Source organism: Leucoraja erinacea, chromosome 1 (assembly GCF_028641065.1).
Source record: "Leucoraja erinacea ecotype New England chromosome 1, Leri_hhj_1, whole genome shotgun sequence".
Classification (NCBI taxonomy): domain Eukaryota; kingdom Metazoa; phylum Chordata; class Chondrichthyes; order Rajiformes; family Rajidae; genus Leucoraja; species Leucoraja erinaceus.
In genome coordinates, this window is record NC_073377.1 from 94,279,483 (window position 1) to 94,297,589 (window position 18,107).

At 40.3% G+C, this 18,107-nt stretch overlaps 1 protein-coding gene across 1 annotated transcript in view; it reads left to right on the forward strand.

Annotated features, from left to right (window-relative positions):
• The window catches only part of LOC129712534 (collagen alpha-1(XXV) chain), a 628,211-nt gene that overhangs the window by 465,737 nt on the left and 144,367 nt on the right, over positions 1 to 18,107 (forward strand). The window contains exons 7-10 of the mRNA XM_055661434.1: positions 4,272 to 4,349; positions 4,655 to 4,771; positions 5,179 to 5,214; positions 13,474 to 13,500. Of these exons, the coding sequence (XP_055517409.1) occupies positions 4,272 to 4,349; positions 4,655 to 4,771; positions 5,179 to 5,214; positions 13,474 to 13,500 (258 nt within the window). The remainder of the gene's footprint in view (positions 1 to 4,271; positions 4,350 to 4,654; positions 4,772 to 5,178; positions 5,215 to 13,473; positions 13,501 to 18,107) is intronic.

Sequence of the window (18,107 nt, forward strand, 5' to 3'; positions counted from 1 at the left end):
TAGACACAAAATGCTAGAGTAACTCAGCAGGACAGGCAGCATTTCTGGAGAGAAGGAATGGGTGACGTTTCGGGTCAAGACCACAGGGGCCACAGTTTAAGAATACGGAGTAAGCCATTTAGAACGGAGACGAGGAAACGCTTTTTCTCACAGAGAGTTGTGAGGCTGTGGAATTCTTTACCTCAGAGGGCGGTGGAGTCAGGGGCTCTGGATGCTTTCAAGAGAGAGCTAGATAGGGCTCTTAAAAATAGCGAAGTCCGGGGATATGGGGAGAAGGCAGGAACGTGGTACTGATTGGGGATGATCAGTCATGATCACATTGAATGGCGGTGCTGGCTCAAAAGGCTGAATGGCCTACTCCTGCACCTATTGTCTATTGTCTATTGAGACCCTTCTTCAGACTTGGTGGTTGGATTGAGTTGTGTACATTGACATTGCCCTTACTCAGCCTAAGTAGTTAACATGACGGGCAGTGTGCTAACAAGCCCACTGCAGAACGTTTCAGGTCTGATGCCCCATTCACCCACAGCATGTAAAATATTAAAATCTAGCCAAAGCAAAAGTATAACATTTTTATAGCAAATTAAAATTCAGAAATCGTTTGTAAAAATCCAGTTATAATTTTAGAACTAAGGTGCTCCCTCTGCATACTCTCATTTGCAAACATCTTTGTGTAATAAAGTCCTTTCAACCAAGCAGTGATCCCTACCAACTTCAGAATACAAAATGATAAATGGCCATGGTTCAAAATGCCTTTGTTAATATTTTGCACCATCATGTAAATGATTAATATCAAATAAATGCCTTTGCACACCATCATATTTCATGTCATCAAGCAACGACAAGCCAGCCTAACTGATCAATGCTGAAGATAATTTTTTGCAGATGATGAACAGACTTGGCTCCAATAGAAAACGATTGTCATAAATACGTATGAATTATGGACTTTTAACCAAGTCTCTGAAAAGCATCTTCGAAGTCAGTAACTTCAAACAATCTTGAGATGAGCCTGGGGAGAAATGCCACTCAAAGTGTGATTGATACGAGTGAGCCATTGATGATGAATGTTGTTCTCTGGTGTGACATTTACAGAATCTATTTCAAATTTACTTGTGAAACAGTCCAGGATAAAACTGGTGAGGTGATTTGACTGAGACTCAGAAATAAACCCAAATGATCATTTCGGATATTAATGGCGATCTCTTTCTGTTGACTTTATTGGGAAACCAGTTCTTTAAAGAGACTCTTTAGTGCTTCATTGGAGATTGAAATCAGAGCATCTCAGCTATCCCTGTAGATTATACTGAAGCAGATGTTAAACCTGTAGTAATTGCTTTTTAGCATTTTTTACTTTTTAACAAATGTAATTTGTGAAGCTACCAGTCCAGCAGTTTCCTTGTGTGCTATTTTAACCACAGACTCTTTTGACCGCTGCTGCCTTGGACTTACTGATGTCCAACTTGTCCCCGCCTCTCTGCCCCTAGCACCTCCGGCCAATTCCTCACATGTGACCTGAGACTCATTTAAAACTATCCATCCCGGCAGGAAACTGTGAGAAGAAATGGATCAGTTGCCTGTGCTGCAATCATATTTCTCTGATCCCAAACACAATTTTAACTGAGCATAACAAAATGTGGCACAGGACTAAACGGAAAGATGTTGGAAAGCATCAGAAAAATACTCACAAAACTATTTTATTGCACTGAATACCCTTTTGGGCACATTATTTCAGGATCTTGGTACATCTCTAAATTTAATTTAGGTGAGTGTGTCATATTCAGAAGTATATAGAGAAATAGTTGCAAGGTGGCATGCCCTGTTTTGTACTGCAATGTGAAAACGTTGTGCTGTGTTGTGTTGGTTTGTTTGTTCCTATGTTGTGTTGTGTTCCCAGGGACTGCCGGGCTCCCCCACAGTGGCGGCTCTGCACAGTAATCAGATCCTCACTGTCAAGGTTTGTGGATAATGTGTGCGTGCTCAGTCAGACCACAACCAGCATACTATTGTCACTGATTTGATTTGCCAAGTCTAAATGTTCCACGGCAAGTTGTAGTAAGTTGTTAAAAATGAGATGGCGTTTAACTAAATTGAAAGATCTTTGAAATAAGAGATAAACTATCTGTTATTGTTGGCCTCTGTGAGGTAAGGCTCAAGTCTAACAATATAAACATGACTTAATTCTGCCTAACCAAGAGGTGAGAAGTTCCCTGGCATTATGTGACCACATGATAGGAAATCAGAAAGTACAAGAGTATTTTGCCTGGAAGTTGGATTTCTCCCATTTGTGTTGCAGTAAGTGGGTGCTGCATTTAGCCTGAATCAGTACTAAATTTGCAAAATTTACCTTTAAAATTGTTCATATGGTTTGTGGTTTTTCCTTTGTTAAAATGCTTGTGCATTGTTCAGCAGCAACACCATCTGCTAGGAAACAAGTCATGGCCTTTAAGCCTTCTCTCCGTGGCTGCCACAGTTCAATGGCCCAGCAGTGGTGGAGGTGAGGGAAACAGCTGTTAGCACAGGGGACTCGAGTCTTCAGTGTTGATGGCTACAACCAGTAGGCTACCCAGTCAATAATGGCACTCACAGATTGATTCTGCTTCATGAATGGCCCGAAGTTACTGCAAGGCACAATCGCCACATTCAGGTAGTGATCGCAGCAATGGTCTCTGCATTAAGAAGCTCCTGTAAGTGCTCTGACGCACTGGAATAATGCAAATTACAAACAGTGCAGTGAATAAACAGGCAGTACATAGAGTAAAATGTAAATGTTCCATTAAGGCCATGGTCGGTGACATGTGCAGGCTATTCATCACATGTGTACAAAATGTAAGTTGTAGACGACTCGGTTTTGGCTAGTTTTCTGCTAGTAGGGCTGAAATAATGATTGTCCACATTTATGATATTTTTCACGTACGTGTCTGATGCCAGAAAAATGATGCCTGTACTCGGATAACATGTCCGATCCAATTTTCTGATTAGCAAGGCTTCCATTGGAAATGGGGACAATAACAATTAAACCTTGCATTAGGCAGTTTTTATGTGCATTTTACACATGAAAACATGGGCATAATTTCAAAGCAATTTAATTTTAAATCAGCAGAAATGGGAACTTTATCATTTGGAGCGTTCTTTTGAAAAGGCACAGTTTGTAAATTTAATTTGTATGGAGTTAATGAATCACAAATGAATATATTTGATTCTGGTTTTAGCTGATAATGAAGAGCTATTAATTCAAATAAGTTTTAATTCACAAGGGAGAAAGAAGAAATCTTACAATTTGGTAGATAATTCTCAAAGTGTTCATGGATTTTTAATAACTATGCATGCTTAGGTACTGAACAAAGCTTTTTCTTTAAAAGATTGAACTCATAAAGCCGCACAAAATGTTCAACTGAGCGACTCATACCAGTTCATGCTTAATAGTAAGATCTAAGATTTGTATTCAAATGCCCCAATAATTGTGTTCATTACTTTGTTTAATTGAACACATAATTAGTATGCTGGATAATGTCTGACTGAATGCATCACTGTAAATCCTTTTGGTTTGTTACATGGAATTCATGCCAGTCTGCCAGTTAATAGGCACAGTGAGCTATGCATTTTCACGGTACAATCTCCAAAATGAATAGACCAGAAAAAGAATATGATAATATTTGAAAGGAATGGATTCATTTTATACAGTAATATGTAAGAATAAAATGAGACAAGGAGGTAAACAATGACCATTGAACAAATTGCATTCATATAATATTTTCCTTTGATCAATATTTTTGGATTGAATGTTCCACTTACCAATATATTTTATGGACAGGGACTATAGTTAGGGTGCATCAAACCTAGATTTTCCAATTGGCATTATTTTAATTCATTTAATATATTTGGCAGGCACATTGAAAGATTAGCTTCATGATGGCATTATTTTAAAGCTTTGTGTTGAGGGTTAGTGTGAAATGTATACAAAGGTTAGGCAGACAAATAAACAGACAGATGACTGAGTTGATAACTTAATCAGAACTTTTAGTAACTTTGATGACAAAGATTAGGTCTATCAATCACGCTCATTTCCGCTTCCTTTGCATAATATTGTGCTGATATATTGGTGTTGACATGGCATGTATTCCATAGGCAAAATCCTGAACTGTATGTAGTTGGTAGAAATGTTAACTTGCTGTTCTTAACTGTTTCTCCTCCTTCTTTTGAAACCTTCCCTTGCCACTCCTTGACCTTTCTGACCTCTGACCTCCAAACTTTGACTTTCCCTGCCTGATCAGATGGCGTTTCCATACCCAAGAGTCAATCATGGGTTCCTCTCGGCTGATCAGCAGTTTATTAAGCGACGTCTCATGAAGGTAGTGCTAGTGCTTGTAGAATTCTTCTTTGCATTCTTTACTGTAAATATTATTCTCACTTTCCTTTGATTTTCTTTTACTTGCATTAAAATTAGAAAATAAATACATATTTGCTGCTGACTTAATTATCTTTGCTTTGTCACTCAATTGAATTTTGATTAATTGCCCTTATTTGTAACTGGCTGTAAAATCTAAAAATATCTTCCCGTAACATTGCTGTTGTAAATGACAATATTTAAAAAGTAATGTTTTAACAATATTTAATCCATATTATTTTATTCACACACGTCTTCACTGCTCTGTAGGGTGATCAAGGTCAAGCTGGCCAACCTGGACCGCCTGGGCCTCCTGGTCCTCCAGGCCCACGTGGTCCTCCGGGTGACACGGGGAAGGATGGTCCTCGAGGAATGCCTGGAGTACCTGTAAGAATTTATCCGATTTATTTTGGTGCACTGTATCATTACAAGTTTTGTTTTCATGGAACAACCAAATATTAAAGATAAGGTACTGTGGAGCAACAATGCACGTGTTCAAGCCTTGTAAACGCTTAATTCGCCGGGTTATCTTCAGTGCAAGGCCTCGTGGAGGAACCTCAGTGCGTTCAGGTACTTAGATGATTAAGGTAGAGAAACTTCTGGAAGCCGGGGGAGATGGCAGCAGAGCAGCATCTCAGGAACTCAGGACTGTCTTCTCTCCATTGAGACTCAGTAAAGGAAGAGGAGAATATCTATGGCATCGTAAAAACAAGCTAATGCTTTTCCTAATGGACATTTACTTATCAAAGATAAGTATTTATTACATTCACTGAACAAACTCTCTTTGGTTTTAGGGAGAAACGGGGTCAAGAGGTGAACCTGGATTGGTGGTGAGTAAAATCCATGCCATAGAATAATGGGAGAGTGCATCAAATCTTGGATGAAAGCTGCAAGACAAGTTCTGTTTATAATAGATGAACTGAGTAACATTTTGTTCAATGATATTTGGGATTTGGGTTTTGAACTCGAACCCTTCCCACCGGCCACTCCCAGTCACCAGAAAAGAGATTAAATAGTTGTGGTGGTTTCCACACGTAGGGACACTTGTGGTATAAGAGCCACATTTCTGTTTGAATAAATTGGTATCTCGTTTCTGTCAGGATCATTTGAATCATCCACTTGGCTCAGTTTCATCCTTAATTAATGAAGTCACTCAGCCCTGTAATAACTATTTAAAGAAATTTATAACAAATATTACTTTTGAATTTTTTTTAACTTGTGACGCGAGCCCTTCAAATCACATCCATCAGTAAATAATGTAAGTTTTATTTTTAATTTGCTTTCTACACTAGCATCCCTCCATCTCTCCCTTGAGGTCCAAAGGTTCAAATTGAGAATCATGTGACTTACCTGTAAGTACAGGTCAGGGAGTTTTTTTGTCTATTTATTAATTCACGAAGGTTTTGCAAACTGAACAAACTCTCTTTGGTTTTAGGGAGAAAACGGGGTCAAGAGGTGAACCTGGATTGGTGGTGAGTAAAATCCATGCCAGGATAGAATAATGGGAGAGTGTAATAATCAAATCTTGGATGAAAGCCCTGCAAGACAAGTTCTGTTTATTTTTAATAGATGAACTGAGTAAAAGGTTCATTTCATGTGTTCAACCTGTATACAGGTGGGAGTTTTTTTGGATTTGCACCAGTTTTGGAACTCGATTCTTATTCGCCCTTCCCACATAAGCAACACTCCCAGTTATTTGAAAAGCATAGAAATGCAAAGTTAAGTGGTCCAGCAGGGTAGTTGTGATAAAGTGAAAAGGGTAAAAGTAAAAGTTTTTCTCAGAAGCTGTTCGGTGAGTTCTCCAGGTAACAAGGATTTTGACCCCCATTTGAGGCAGAGTTCCAGCTGTGATACTGGGGGGGCCCCCATTGGGCAAAGTCCACCACTGGCAGCATCCCCAGTGTTTGAATTTCCAAACTCGGGAACCAATCTTCTTCTGCATCTAGCCTGTCCAACCCCTTAAGAAAGTTTGGTGTAAGTTTCTATAAGATCCCCTCTCAATCTCCTAAATTCTAGAGGATCATCCAACTCAGTATCCCATACCTATTCCTCTCAATCTTTTGCTATGAAAGCAACATACCATTTCACCACTCTCTGCCTTCTCATCTCACCCCCCTTATCCTTAAGCTGTGACCCTTGTCCTGGACTTCCCCAACACGGGAACAATCTTCCTGCATCTAGCCTGTCCAAACCCCTTAAGTATTTTGTAAGTTTCATGATCCCCTCTCACAAGTTATCCAGTCAATGACAGTCCTGACATCCCAGGAATCAGTCTGGTGAACCTTCTCTGCACTCCCCTCTATGGCATTTGGAGATCAAAAACTGTACGCAATACTCCAGGTGTCTCACCAAGACCTCCTCCCTGCTCCTATACTCAAATCCTGCATGAAAGCTAACATACCATTCGCTTTCCCTGCTGCACCTGCATGCCTACTTTCAATGTCTGGTGTACCATGGCACCCAGGTCTCGCTGCATCTCCCCGTTTCCTAATCGGCCACCATTTAGATAACAGTCTGCTGTCCTGTTTTTGCCACCAAAATGGATAACCTCACATTTATCCACATTATACTGCATCTGCCAAACATTTGCCCACTCACCCAGCCTATCCAAGTCACCTTGCAGTCTCCTAGCATCCTCCTCACAGCTAACACTGCCCCCCAGCTTGGTGTCATCCGCAAACTTGGAGATATTGCCTTCAATTCCCTCATCCAGATCATTAATATATATTGTAAATAGCTGGGGTCTCAGCACTGAGCCTTGCAGTACCCCACTAGTCACTGCCCGCCATTGTGAAAAGGACCCGTTTACTCCTACTCTTTGCTTCCTGTTTGTCAGCCAGTTCTCTATCCACATCAATTCTGAACCCCCAATGCCATGTGCTTTAAGTTTGTATACGAATCTCTTATGTGGGACCTTGTCGAAAGCCTTCTGGAAGTCCAGATACACCACATCCACTGGTTCTCCCCTATCCACGCTACTAGTTACATCCTCGAAAAATTCTATAAGATTCGTCAGACATGATTTACCTTTCGTAAATCCATGCTGACTTTGTCCAATGATTTCACCACTTTCCAAATGTGCTGCTATCCCATCTTTAATAACTGACTCTAGCAGTTTCCCCACTACCGATGTTAGACTAACTGGTCTGTAATTCCCCGTTTTCTCTCTCCCTCCCTTCTTAAAAAGTGGGGTTACGTTTGCTACCCGCCAATCCTCAGGAACTACTCCAGAATCTAAAGAGTTTTGAAAGATTAGTACTAATGCATCCACTATTTCTGGAGCTACTTCCTTAAGTACTCTGGGATGCAGCCTATCTGGCCCTGGGGATTTATCCCTTAATGGCTGCCACATCATTGAAGACAGGTGCATATCCCTTGGTTATTCCTTCCTGAAGTCAATAATTAGTTCCTTGATCTTTCTAATATTGAGAACAAGATTGGTGTTCTGGGACCACTCATACAGATGATCAATTTCTCTCGTCCAATGGTATCATTAATTAATTAAAAAATGGCGTTGGAGCTGTGTCTGGCTACACAACCATGGGGGTAGAGAGAGTAGTACAGGGGACAGCGTACAGCCTTGAGGTGACTCTGTGCTGATGGTCAACAAGGAGGAGGTGTTGTTGCCAATCCGTATAGATTGAGGTCTGCTGGTGAGGCAGTCGTGGATCCAGTTGAAAAAAGAGGAGCCAAGAATTTTTTATGTTATTTTTTCTAAGACCCAGGTCTCTGAGTTTGATGATGAGTTTGGAAGATATAATGGTGTTGAACAGCAAGCTGTGGTTGATGAACAGCTGCCTGCCTTCCATGGTCCTGTTGTCCAAGTGTCCCAGCTCAGAGCGGAGAGCCAGTGAGATCATATCCACTGTTGATCTGTTGTAGCTGCAGGTGAATTGAACTGGGAAATTCTGCCTCACAATGGAGAGAGTCAATATCTTTAAGTTGCTGGCCATATGCACATCTTTGAGGATCTGTCCTGGGCCTGGCACATTGATGCCATCGCAAGGAATGCTCACCAATACCTCTGCTGCCTCAGTAGTATGAGGAGATAATGGCATGTGGTCAAATACTCTATCCAACTTCTGCAGGTGTACAGTGGATACTGGGTGCTCACAGTCTGCTTCAGATATTCAGAAACTCAGTCAGGAAGGAGGTTGCAGCAATTTCAGTGCATATTTCCCAATTAAATCATTTGGCTGCACTACAGTGGCAAATATGGTCATTTTCCATAATAAATCAATATAATAATCTGCTTTACTACCTTAATTTGGTGTGAACAATAGAGAACTATACCAATTATATGGCAGTGTGCCGCTTTGATAAATAAAATAAGCCTGTTTATTTCATTAGTTTGTTAAATTCTTCAGGAGGAATACACTCCGTTTTTTATATGCTAAAGTGTGAATGATTTGTGCAACCTTAACAACCAATAAATCTTTAAGTGGCAATCTTTTACAGCAACAACTGTTTTTTTTTATTACAGTGCTGCAAAGTGCAGCCTATTATTTGTACAGCGTCATCCTTGCTAATTGGAAATGTCTGTCTTAAGGTCATAGAAGTGACACAGAACTATGCCTTTCAAATATTTGTTGTTATCAAAAGCACCAAGAATTCAAGCAATTAGGATAAATTTAATTAGAGAGAAGCAGCTTAATTTCATGACCCATTGGCCTGATGATTATTATTATATTGACCTTGAGTCTATGCTTTTACTGAACTAAAACTGGCAGCAATGGCCATAAATATCTTTGTTTCAGATGTACTTTGTCAAAATTGGTCCTTGTCAGGAATTTCAAATTCTAATGCCTTTTTCTCAACTGGAAAAGTAATTAAAAATATAAATTCTGGCTGAGTGAGATATAATAACCATATAACAATTACAGCACGGAAACAGGCCATCTCGACCCTTCTAGTCCGTGCCGAACACATATTCTCCCCTAGTCCCATATACCTGCGCTCAGACCATAACCTTCCATTCCTTTCCCGTCCATATAACTATCCAATTTATTTTTAAATGATAAAAACGAACCTGCCTCCACCACCTTCACTGGAAGCTCATTCAGATGAGCTTCCAGCAGATGCAACTGTGTTTTTGTTCCTTGGATCTACATTAATATGTGAAGACCTGCGGTCATTTATCCAATGATTTCATTCCACTACGATCACATGCCCTTCACGTATACATATCATGGGTAAAGGTGTCAAGGGTTATGGGGAGAAGGGAGGAGAATGGGGTTGAGAAGGAAAGATAGATCAGCCATGATTGAATTGCAGAGTAGACTTGATGGACCAAATGGCCTAATTCTGCTCCTAGAACTTGTCAACTTATGCTCTATCCATGACACTTTCTGATTCAGTATCTTGGACTATAAGCAACATGCAGTGTGCTTCCTGACTTGAGAAGGGAGATGTATTGATGGAGATGGCCATGCCTAGATACCAGATCTTATTTTAGTTAATAACTAAACTAAGTGGGACCCGTTCTGCTTCTCCACCAATTCCAATATTGGTGGCCAGTGTGGGGGGGGAGGGGAGCACTAGCAGGGGTGTCGTGGGTCAAGTCAAGCACAGTGAGTGCAGGGTCAACAATCCATTTCAAGTCAAGTCAATCCATTTCAAGTCAAATCAAGTCAAGTCAATCCAATTCAAATCAAGTTGCAGTTTCAAGCACAGGCAGGGCAAGCCAAACAACTCATGGCATTGGCATTTCATTTCCAATTTTGCATTGCAGTTTCAAGCACAGGCAGGGCAGGCCAAACAACTCATGGCATTGCCATTTCATTTCCAATTTTGCATTGCAGTTTCAAGCACAGGCAGGGCAGGCCAAACAACTCATGGCATTGCCATTTCATTTCCAATTTTGCATTTCAGTTTCAAGCACAGGCAGGGCAGGCCAAACATTGTCATTAACAGCTAACAAATCATTTATTGCAAGTACATTGCAGACTCACAGTTCAGTAGATTCACAGATTAGAATCACAGTTGTGGCCTTCCCTCACAATCTTCCAGAGTGACTGACTCACGTCCAGGCATCTGGGGTTTTATAGCCTCCTGCCCCTCTACCCCCCCCCCCCCCCCCCCCCCCCCCCCCCCCCCCCTCCCCGGAAGGGGCGATACCTTCATCATGGTGATTGACAGGCGAGAGGACCAATCAGCTGATCTCAATATTTTTTTAAACACTCATATCCTATTTATTTTTCAACGATCAGAAAAATCCTTGGGGCTGCCTCAGGGGAGGAGGACTGTGAGTAAGATGGCCAAAAATCATAGCAATATAGGGTAGTGTTTTTTCTAACATCAATATACAGCGCAGACAGGAAGTGGTCAAGATGAGACTTTTAGTTATATAGATGATACTGCGGCGATCGTGGACCAAAATGCACAGTAGGAAACAGAGAGCCGCACGGTGTCTGCTTTCCTGCCCTTGTTTCTGAGGACCTACTGCTTTCAGGCAAGTGTTCCTGCTGGAAACTAAAAATAGTTCTGATATATTCTAAACCATATCAGATCACAAGCTATTAATATAGATTATTACTAAAGATGAATATTTCAGAATATCAGCCTCAATTTAAGTTTGTCAGTATTATGATCTTTTTGAAAATATTAAAAATGTTTTTATCCTCGGCTTGGAATCATACTGGCCCAGGCACAATGCCTTCAGTCTCCCCACACCTGCACTTACATTGTCCAGATGCAGAGGCTCAGTGCTGCCCATCCCGTTGCCCCAAATCTCCTCAACTCCAAGCCTAAGGCCACCAGAGCAGCAGGGCCTCCAGAGAAGTCCTTTCCCTGACACAAATTGGTGCTTTGACAATCAGCAAAGCCTTACCCCTTGCAGCTATGCCAGCTGTCAAACCTGTGATACTTTAATTGTCGCTAACATTCAGAAACATTTAAAAACTATTGAAAAAAATGAATCAAGATTTGGTCCATTATTTCAATTTTTTTTCGTTTTCAGTTAAATAGAAATTATGTATTTTTAAAGAACCTCCCTTCCCTTTTTCTTTTTGTACCTGCAGCCTTACAAAGCTCAGTCTATGGATTCTCGGATCCAGCGCTTGATCTATCCTGATGCATTATCCCCACCATAAAAACATGGAGTCTTTCCAAAATTTCTCATGCTGGACTGCATTCCGCAGTCCAAATTTGTCAGGATTCCCACATTTAGCAACATGTGCAAGGAAATCCCAGATTTGCTTCCATTTAAGCAAATAAATTCTTGCCGTCTTGTTTGAGGCAAGATCCGGGCCATTATTTCTTCTTGGTATCAATATCAGGGTGAGAGACAGCAGCATTGGGGCAATCCAGTGGAACCCAAATTGTGAGAGACTTCCTTTCATGGAATAATGTTGTGCCCGCTCTCAATTGAAAGTGCAGCTGGTTCCAAAGGTTACACATCTGCATTTGATCAATGCTTTCTTTGCTTTTCGCCGGCAAAGTTTCTCGCATTTCACAAGATTACCTCATCGCACCTTAAAATTTGTCCCTGAGTTGACAGTGGTTGAAGGAAGTTTGAAAATAAATTGCCAAATGCATCAAGTGTTTGTAACTGGACTTCTGTTTACTTATTTTGGATTAAGTTTAGGTTTAAGTTTTTATTGTCACATGTAGCAAGATACAGCAAAAAGCTTTGTTTTGCATGCAATCCAATCAAATCAGATAATACTATACATAATGTAGATAAATAAATGGATATCATCAAGCCAAATGCAGGAACAATAGGTAGAGCCAAGGGGAAGATTCTAAGAAAGCAAAAAAGATTTTGGATCTCTGGAATTTCTTATAAAAAATAATCCGTTAAGTGGACATCTGCTTCTGGCTAAAGTGAGAGAGTTAAATGTGTGGGAGTGCAGAATATAGTTCTCTGAATTGTAGCGCCCCAGTTCCAAAGACTAAGTCGAAGGTCCTCAATGGGGTAGAGGAGAATCGTACATTACCCATGCTTATGGAAGGACCATTCAGAAGCCTGATAACAGAGGGGAAGAAGCTGTACCTGAGTCTGTGGGTGCGCACTTCAAGCTTCTGTATCTTCTTGCCCGACTGGAGCAGGGAGAAAGAGGAATGACCGCAGTGGGTCTTTGATTATGTTCGCTGCTGAGGCAACATGTAAAATTTAACCATTTAACTTTCCCTCTTTAGCCAGAAGCAGATGTCCTCTTATCAGGTTATGTTTTTAAATAAATCCCATAGATCCAAGATCTTTCCTGATTTCTTAGTCACACATGGCAAACTGGTTTCACAGGAAGAATAAAGTGCTCAGAGTATTTTCTATTGGGAGTTAAAATAGGATTACTTTCACGCTCTAGATTGTCCATATCATTTTTGAAGAGCTTAATCAAACTTCCCAACTCTGAATAACGATTGTCATTTTGGGAATCAAATTTAAATTGTGACCCCTTCCATCAAGAGCACTACAGGTGGATGATGATTATTGGACCACAGGGTGCTGTTTTCATGAGGCTCTTGGATTCTTTCTGCCGGAAATACAAAGTTAATGAAGGGAAACTCATTTAAGATCTGGGAAAAAGGTTAGCTCCAGCAAGCCTGGGAGAATAAAAAACAATCACTTGCAGAGCATTTAGTGCTGGATTAGTAGGATTCTCCTTAGCTAAATGGGCTATGGATAACTAAGCATCTATTCTTTTTGCATATATTTACATCCTCTGTAACTAAGATAGGGACAACTTATGTATTCATGCAATGGTTTACATGCTTTTATTATTAATGCACAAATCTGCAACAAAGCTTTATTCAACAGTTGGCAAATATGAGAATAATGTATTGCACTATCATGCAAGTCCAATGGATTAGAAAACTTTGGTGACTTAAGCCTGTCACTCCTCAAAGCTCTCTCTAATAGGCAAAGTTATAACCAAAATCAGATTTAAACAGTCGACCTTATTCATAGAATTCATCACTTTCCTCTTAGACCGTGTAGTTATCTATCATCTGCAGAGTTCTATGCATGTGGCCTGCAGGTCAGCGTAGGAAGTTTGATTGATACATACTGATGATTATATCTTGGAAATCAGTCGTTTCTGCTTACTTTTCCATCTAGTCATAATGATTTTATGTCTTTGTTTTTCTAGGGACCTCAGGGACCACCAGGACAAAAGGTACTATATTGCCATAACAATACTTGAAAAGCAATGAAACTGTATATTGCCAGTAATTGACCCAGATCTTGAGGAAATGGGCTACTGTAGTTCAGGAACTAATACTTGGTCATCTCAGTGATGTTAAGACTTTTCAAGAGAATGCGTTGTCATATCATGTTGAGCAACATTAATTTATATTTCAAATTAACTTCAAATTTGAACAAATTAGGAAGTTTAAGTTTTTTTTCTTCAGAATGTGTAGTTCAAAAAAGGTTATTTTGTATGAAAGTTACTGGTCTTCATACTCCATTGATGGCAAAGCTCTGGAATTTAAATTTGAAACGTAGGGATATAGTTTCAGTTACAACCCAAACAAAGCTTAATAGATCACTGCCACACGATTGATACTGAGCAAAACTTTCCAAGTGTGGCTGATGAATGGGATTTGCTTTTGCTGTGATCAGGGAGCTGCTGGTGTTTTCCTGTTTCTGAGGTAACTTGATGACAGACTTCCTGAACCTTCTGTCAGCACCTTTTACAGTTATCAGAATCGACTGCCGGGTTTTTTTTTTGATAAACTCAGCACGCAATTTATGAGATTTCTGCGTTACCACATCGTAAAGAACATCAATGCCATATTCTTACCTTGTAGTCAGCCATCTCGCTTTGGAAGGATGCCTCTTTGGTAGGAACCTACCAAAGAACACATAAAAATATTTTTTTTAACTGTATTTATTGCCCTACTCTTTGTTGAATTTGCTCTGTTGCATTAGCACTAAGGCGAGGATAATGTGTGGAAAGTGTTAAATAAAATAATGGTTTTCTTTGCAACCCCTTGCCACATCGCAAGGTGTGAGCATAATGTTCAAATACCGTTGAGGATGTGCGGCAATGTAGGAGGTGCCTCCTGTCACGTGAGACATTAAACTGAAGCCACTCCTGCTCAGACAGACATTACCAATCCCTCTTTTGATGAAAGACTCCATTCCAAATTCCGACTCGGATGTAAAAGCAAAAATATGGCTGAACGAAAAGCAGAAATTGCAGGGACTCTCTGTGGACCAGACAGCAAGTGTGGAGAGGAAAAGCAGAGAAACAAATACAGAATTATGATAAATGTTCATTGGCTTGGAGCATGAAATCTGCTGCTCCCTCCTGCTGAGTATATCCCTTTCTTTCTGCTTTTATTTCAGGTCAGTGAACATACACCAAAAGTAATCTTTATTAAGACTTCTGTATTAGAGCAGTCACAGGGGGGGAATCTATGACAGAATTTGTGGCAGTGCAGCGTAGGTTCAAGGCAGTGCAGCGTAGGTTCACGAGATTGATCCCTGGGATGGCGGGACTGTCACATGAGGAAAGATTGAAAAGACTAGGCTTGTATTCACTGGAGTTTAGAAGGATGAGGGGGGGGGTCTTATAGAAACATATAAAATCATAAAAGGACTGGACAAGCTAGTTGCAGGAAAAATGTTCCCAATGTTGGGCGAGTCCAGAACCAGGGGCCACAGTCTTAGAATAAAGGGGAGGCCATTTAAGACTGAGGTGAGAAAAACCGTTTTCACCCAGAGAGTTGCGAATTTGTGGAATTCCCTGCCACAGAGGGCAGTGGAGGCCAAATCGCTGGATGGATTTAAGAAAGAGTTAGATAGAGCTCTAGGGGCTAGTGGAATCAAGGGATATGGGGCGAAGACAGGCACGGGTTATTGATTGGGGACCATGATCATGATCGCAATGAATGGCGGTGCTGGCTCGAAGGGCCGAATGGCCTCCTCCTGCACCTATTTTGTATCTTTCTATGTTTCTAATCACACACGTGAAAACAGGATCATCTGCCTAACTCATCCATGCTGACCAAGATGCCCATCTATGCTCGGCCCACTTGGCAAAGATTAGCCTATATCCTTCTAAAGCTTTTCTATCTGTCCAAATGTCTTTTAAATGTTTTATAGCACCTATCTCAACCATTTAATCTGGCCATTTAATCTGGCTGCTTGTTCTATATACATCCCGCCCTTTGTGTGAATATGATGACCCTCAGTTCCCATCTTTTCCATCTCTAAACCTATGTCCTCTTGTTCTTGATTCCCCAACTCTGGGTAAAAGCTGTATGTATGCACCCGATCTATGTCCCTCATGATTTTATACACCTCTCTAAGACCATCCCTCAATCCCTGCCCAACTTCTTCTTAGAATTCAGTCTTTCATCTTGGTAACATCGTGTAAATCTATTTCACTGTTTCAGCTTAATGGCATCTTTCCTATAACAGGGTGACCTAAGCTGAACACAAAACCACAAGTGTGGCTTTGTCTTGGGCAAGTGCAACATAATGTCCCAACTTCTGTATTCAATGCCCTTAATGATAATTGCCTGCATGCCAAAATACTTCTTCATCATCCTGTCCACCTGTGGTGCCACTTTCATGGAATTACGTACTTGTACCCCTCGATCCTTCTGTTGTACAGCCTTTCACAGGGCCCTACTGTTCACTGTGATGGTTATACACAAGTTTGAGATCCCAAAATGGAATATCTTGCACTTATGCCATTCCTCGGTCCACTTACCCAGCTGATTAAGATCACCCTGCAATTCTTGATGACCATCTGCATTTGCTAATGATATTTATCCATCACTAAACATTAATAAAGTGGATTATCTGTGCACTATCATAGTATTGTTTATTAACAGTATTTCATTGGGAGTTTACTGTGTGCAGTTTGGCTGTTACTTTTTCTCTCATGAATATTCTATGACAAGAATGAATATATAAACATATACAGTATATTCAGAGCAAGAGTATTGCATTCAGAGACTGTTTCATTATTTAATAGGATCATAGTTGATCTGATTGAAACTCTGCATTCCTATCTACCCTGGTAGCCTCTCACTCTCAAGCATGTATCTGCCTATACCTTAACGGTATCCATTATGCTTTTTCCAGTTCTCTTCGAGGAAGAGTTTCCCAAAGACATTATAATCTCTCAGAAACAAATCTCCTCTATGTCTTAAATGGATGAACCCTTCGTTTTATCGAACGACCCCCTGATTCTTAACTGTGCCACAAAAGAAAACATCCTCTTCACATCCACACTTTCAAGACCCTTGGAGTTCTCTATGTTTCAATAAAATCCCCTCTTACCCTTCTCAACTGCAACAGACACAAGCCCACCTGGCCAAAATGTCATCATAAAATAATCTCCCCTGCCCAACAAACCTTCTTTGAATTAAATAAGGAGACCAATACTTCACACAATATTTTAGATATGGTCTCACCAATGACTGGCCAAAGAATCTCAGTTCCCTAACAATAAATGCTAGCATTTTGTTAGTTCCCCTAATTATTTGCTGTGCATGAATTCTTGCCTTTTGTGAATCGTGCAGTAGAATCTGCAGATTCACTCTTTATCTCAGAGTTCTGCAATCATCATTTAGAAAATCTTTTTTCTATTTTCCTACCAATATGGACACTTTCACATCTTCTGACATTACACTCCGCTTGCCAGATCTTTGTAGTCTCCAATGTCCTCTGCACAACATTCCTTTGTACTTACTTTTGTGTCAACAGTAAATTTAGCATCTATTCACATGGGGCTTTCATACAAGTAATTTATATAAATGGAAAAAAGTACTTAATTGATTGCAAAGTGCTTTATGATCTCCAGAAAGATGTCACTGCTACAATATAAATGCAAGTCTTTCTTCCAAATCAAAAAGGTGTGAATGTCCATAATTATTCATTACGATCTTCCTTCAGTTATTGATTAACTAAGGTCTCCAAAACCATATTTTATGAAGACTCATAAGATTCCAGTTTTAGGGAAGTCCTAAAATTGGGAATAATGCAAAGAATCATAATTTTTTAGTACATGATGAATGCAGGAACATCAAAGATATGCAGAATATTATCACATATTACTTAATTTTTCAGTGAAGATGGCAGTTGAGCTGAGTTATTATAACAAATGATTTCAACAAATGTGAGAAAAGGAACAGGTAATTCAGAACATAAAAAACGCACACACAAATCCGTTCTGTGAGTAATATTGACACTGGAAGTAGTTCAAAAACTATTTAAATCTAATGGCAGGGACTGGAAATGTCAGGAAATTGAGATGAGCAGCAAGTAATGTTATAAATTGAATAAGCTATTCTGTGGAATAATTTATTGAAAGCTTTTAACATTTCATCATGCATTAAATCTAAATGCTAATTTACTGTGCTGACTAAGCCAACCCAAGGAGCTGAGCTTTATGTTGGACATTGCCATCTTCAGTTTCTTCACTGCAACCAAAAATAATCCCTCACCTGCGCATTCATATTCCTTTTTGAGCAAAATGTGCCCCAGCAACTCCTGCCCCATCCACTCCAGCAGAAAAATGCATGGATAGAATTTCTTACTGTGGGTTTCATTTTAAATACACACTAGACCAAGTGGGACCAGTTGGGTTCCTGTCACACAGGAGGCCTGGTTCCCCCAATGCAACCCATTCCCCCAATGCAATATTCCACCACATAGCCCCCACGGGAGGCCTGGTCCCCCAATGCAAACCGTTCCCCAAGGCAATATTCCACCCAACGCAGTATTCCACCACTCACCCATTGCCCACATGGGAGGCCTGGTCCC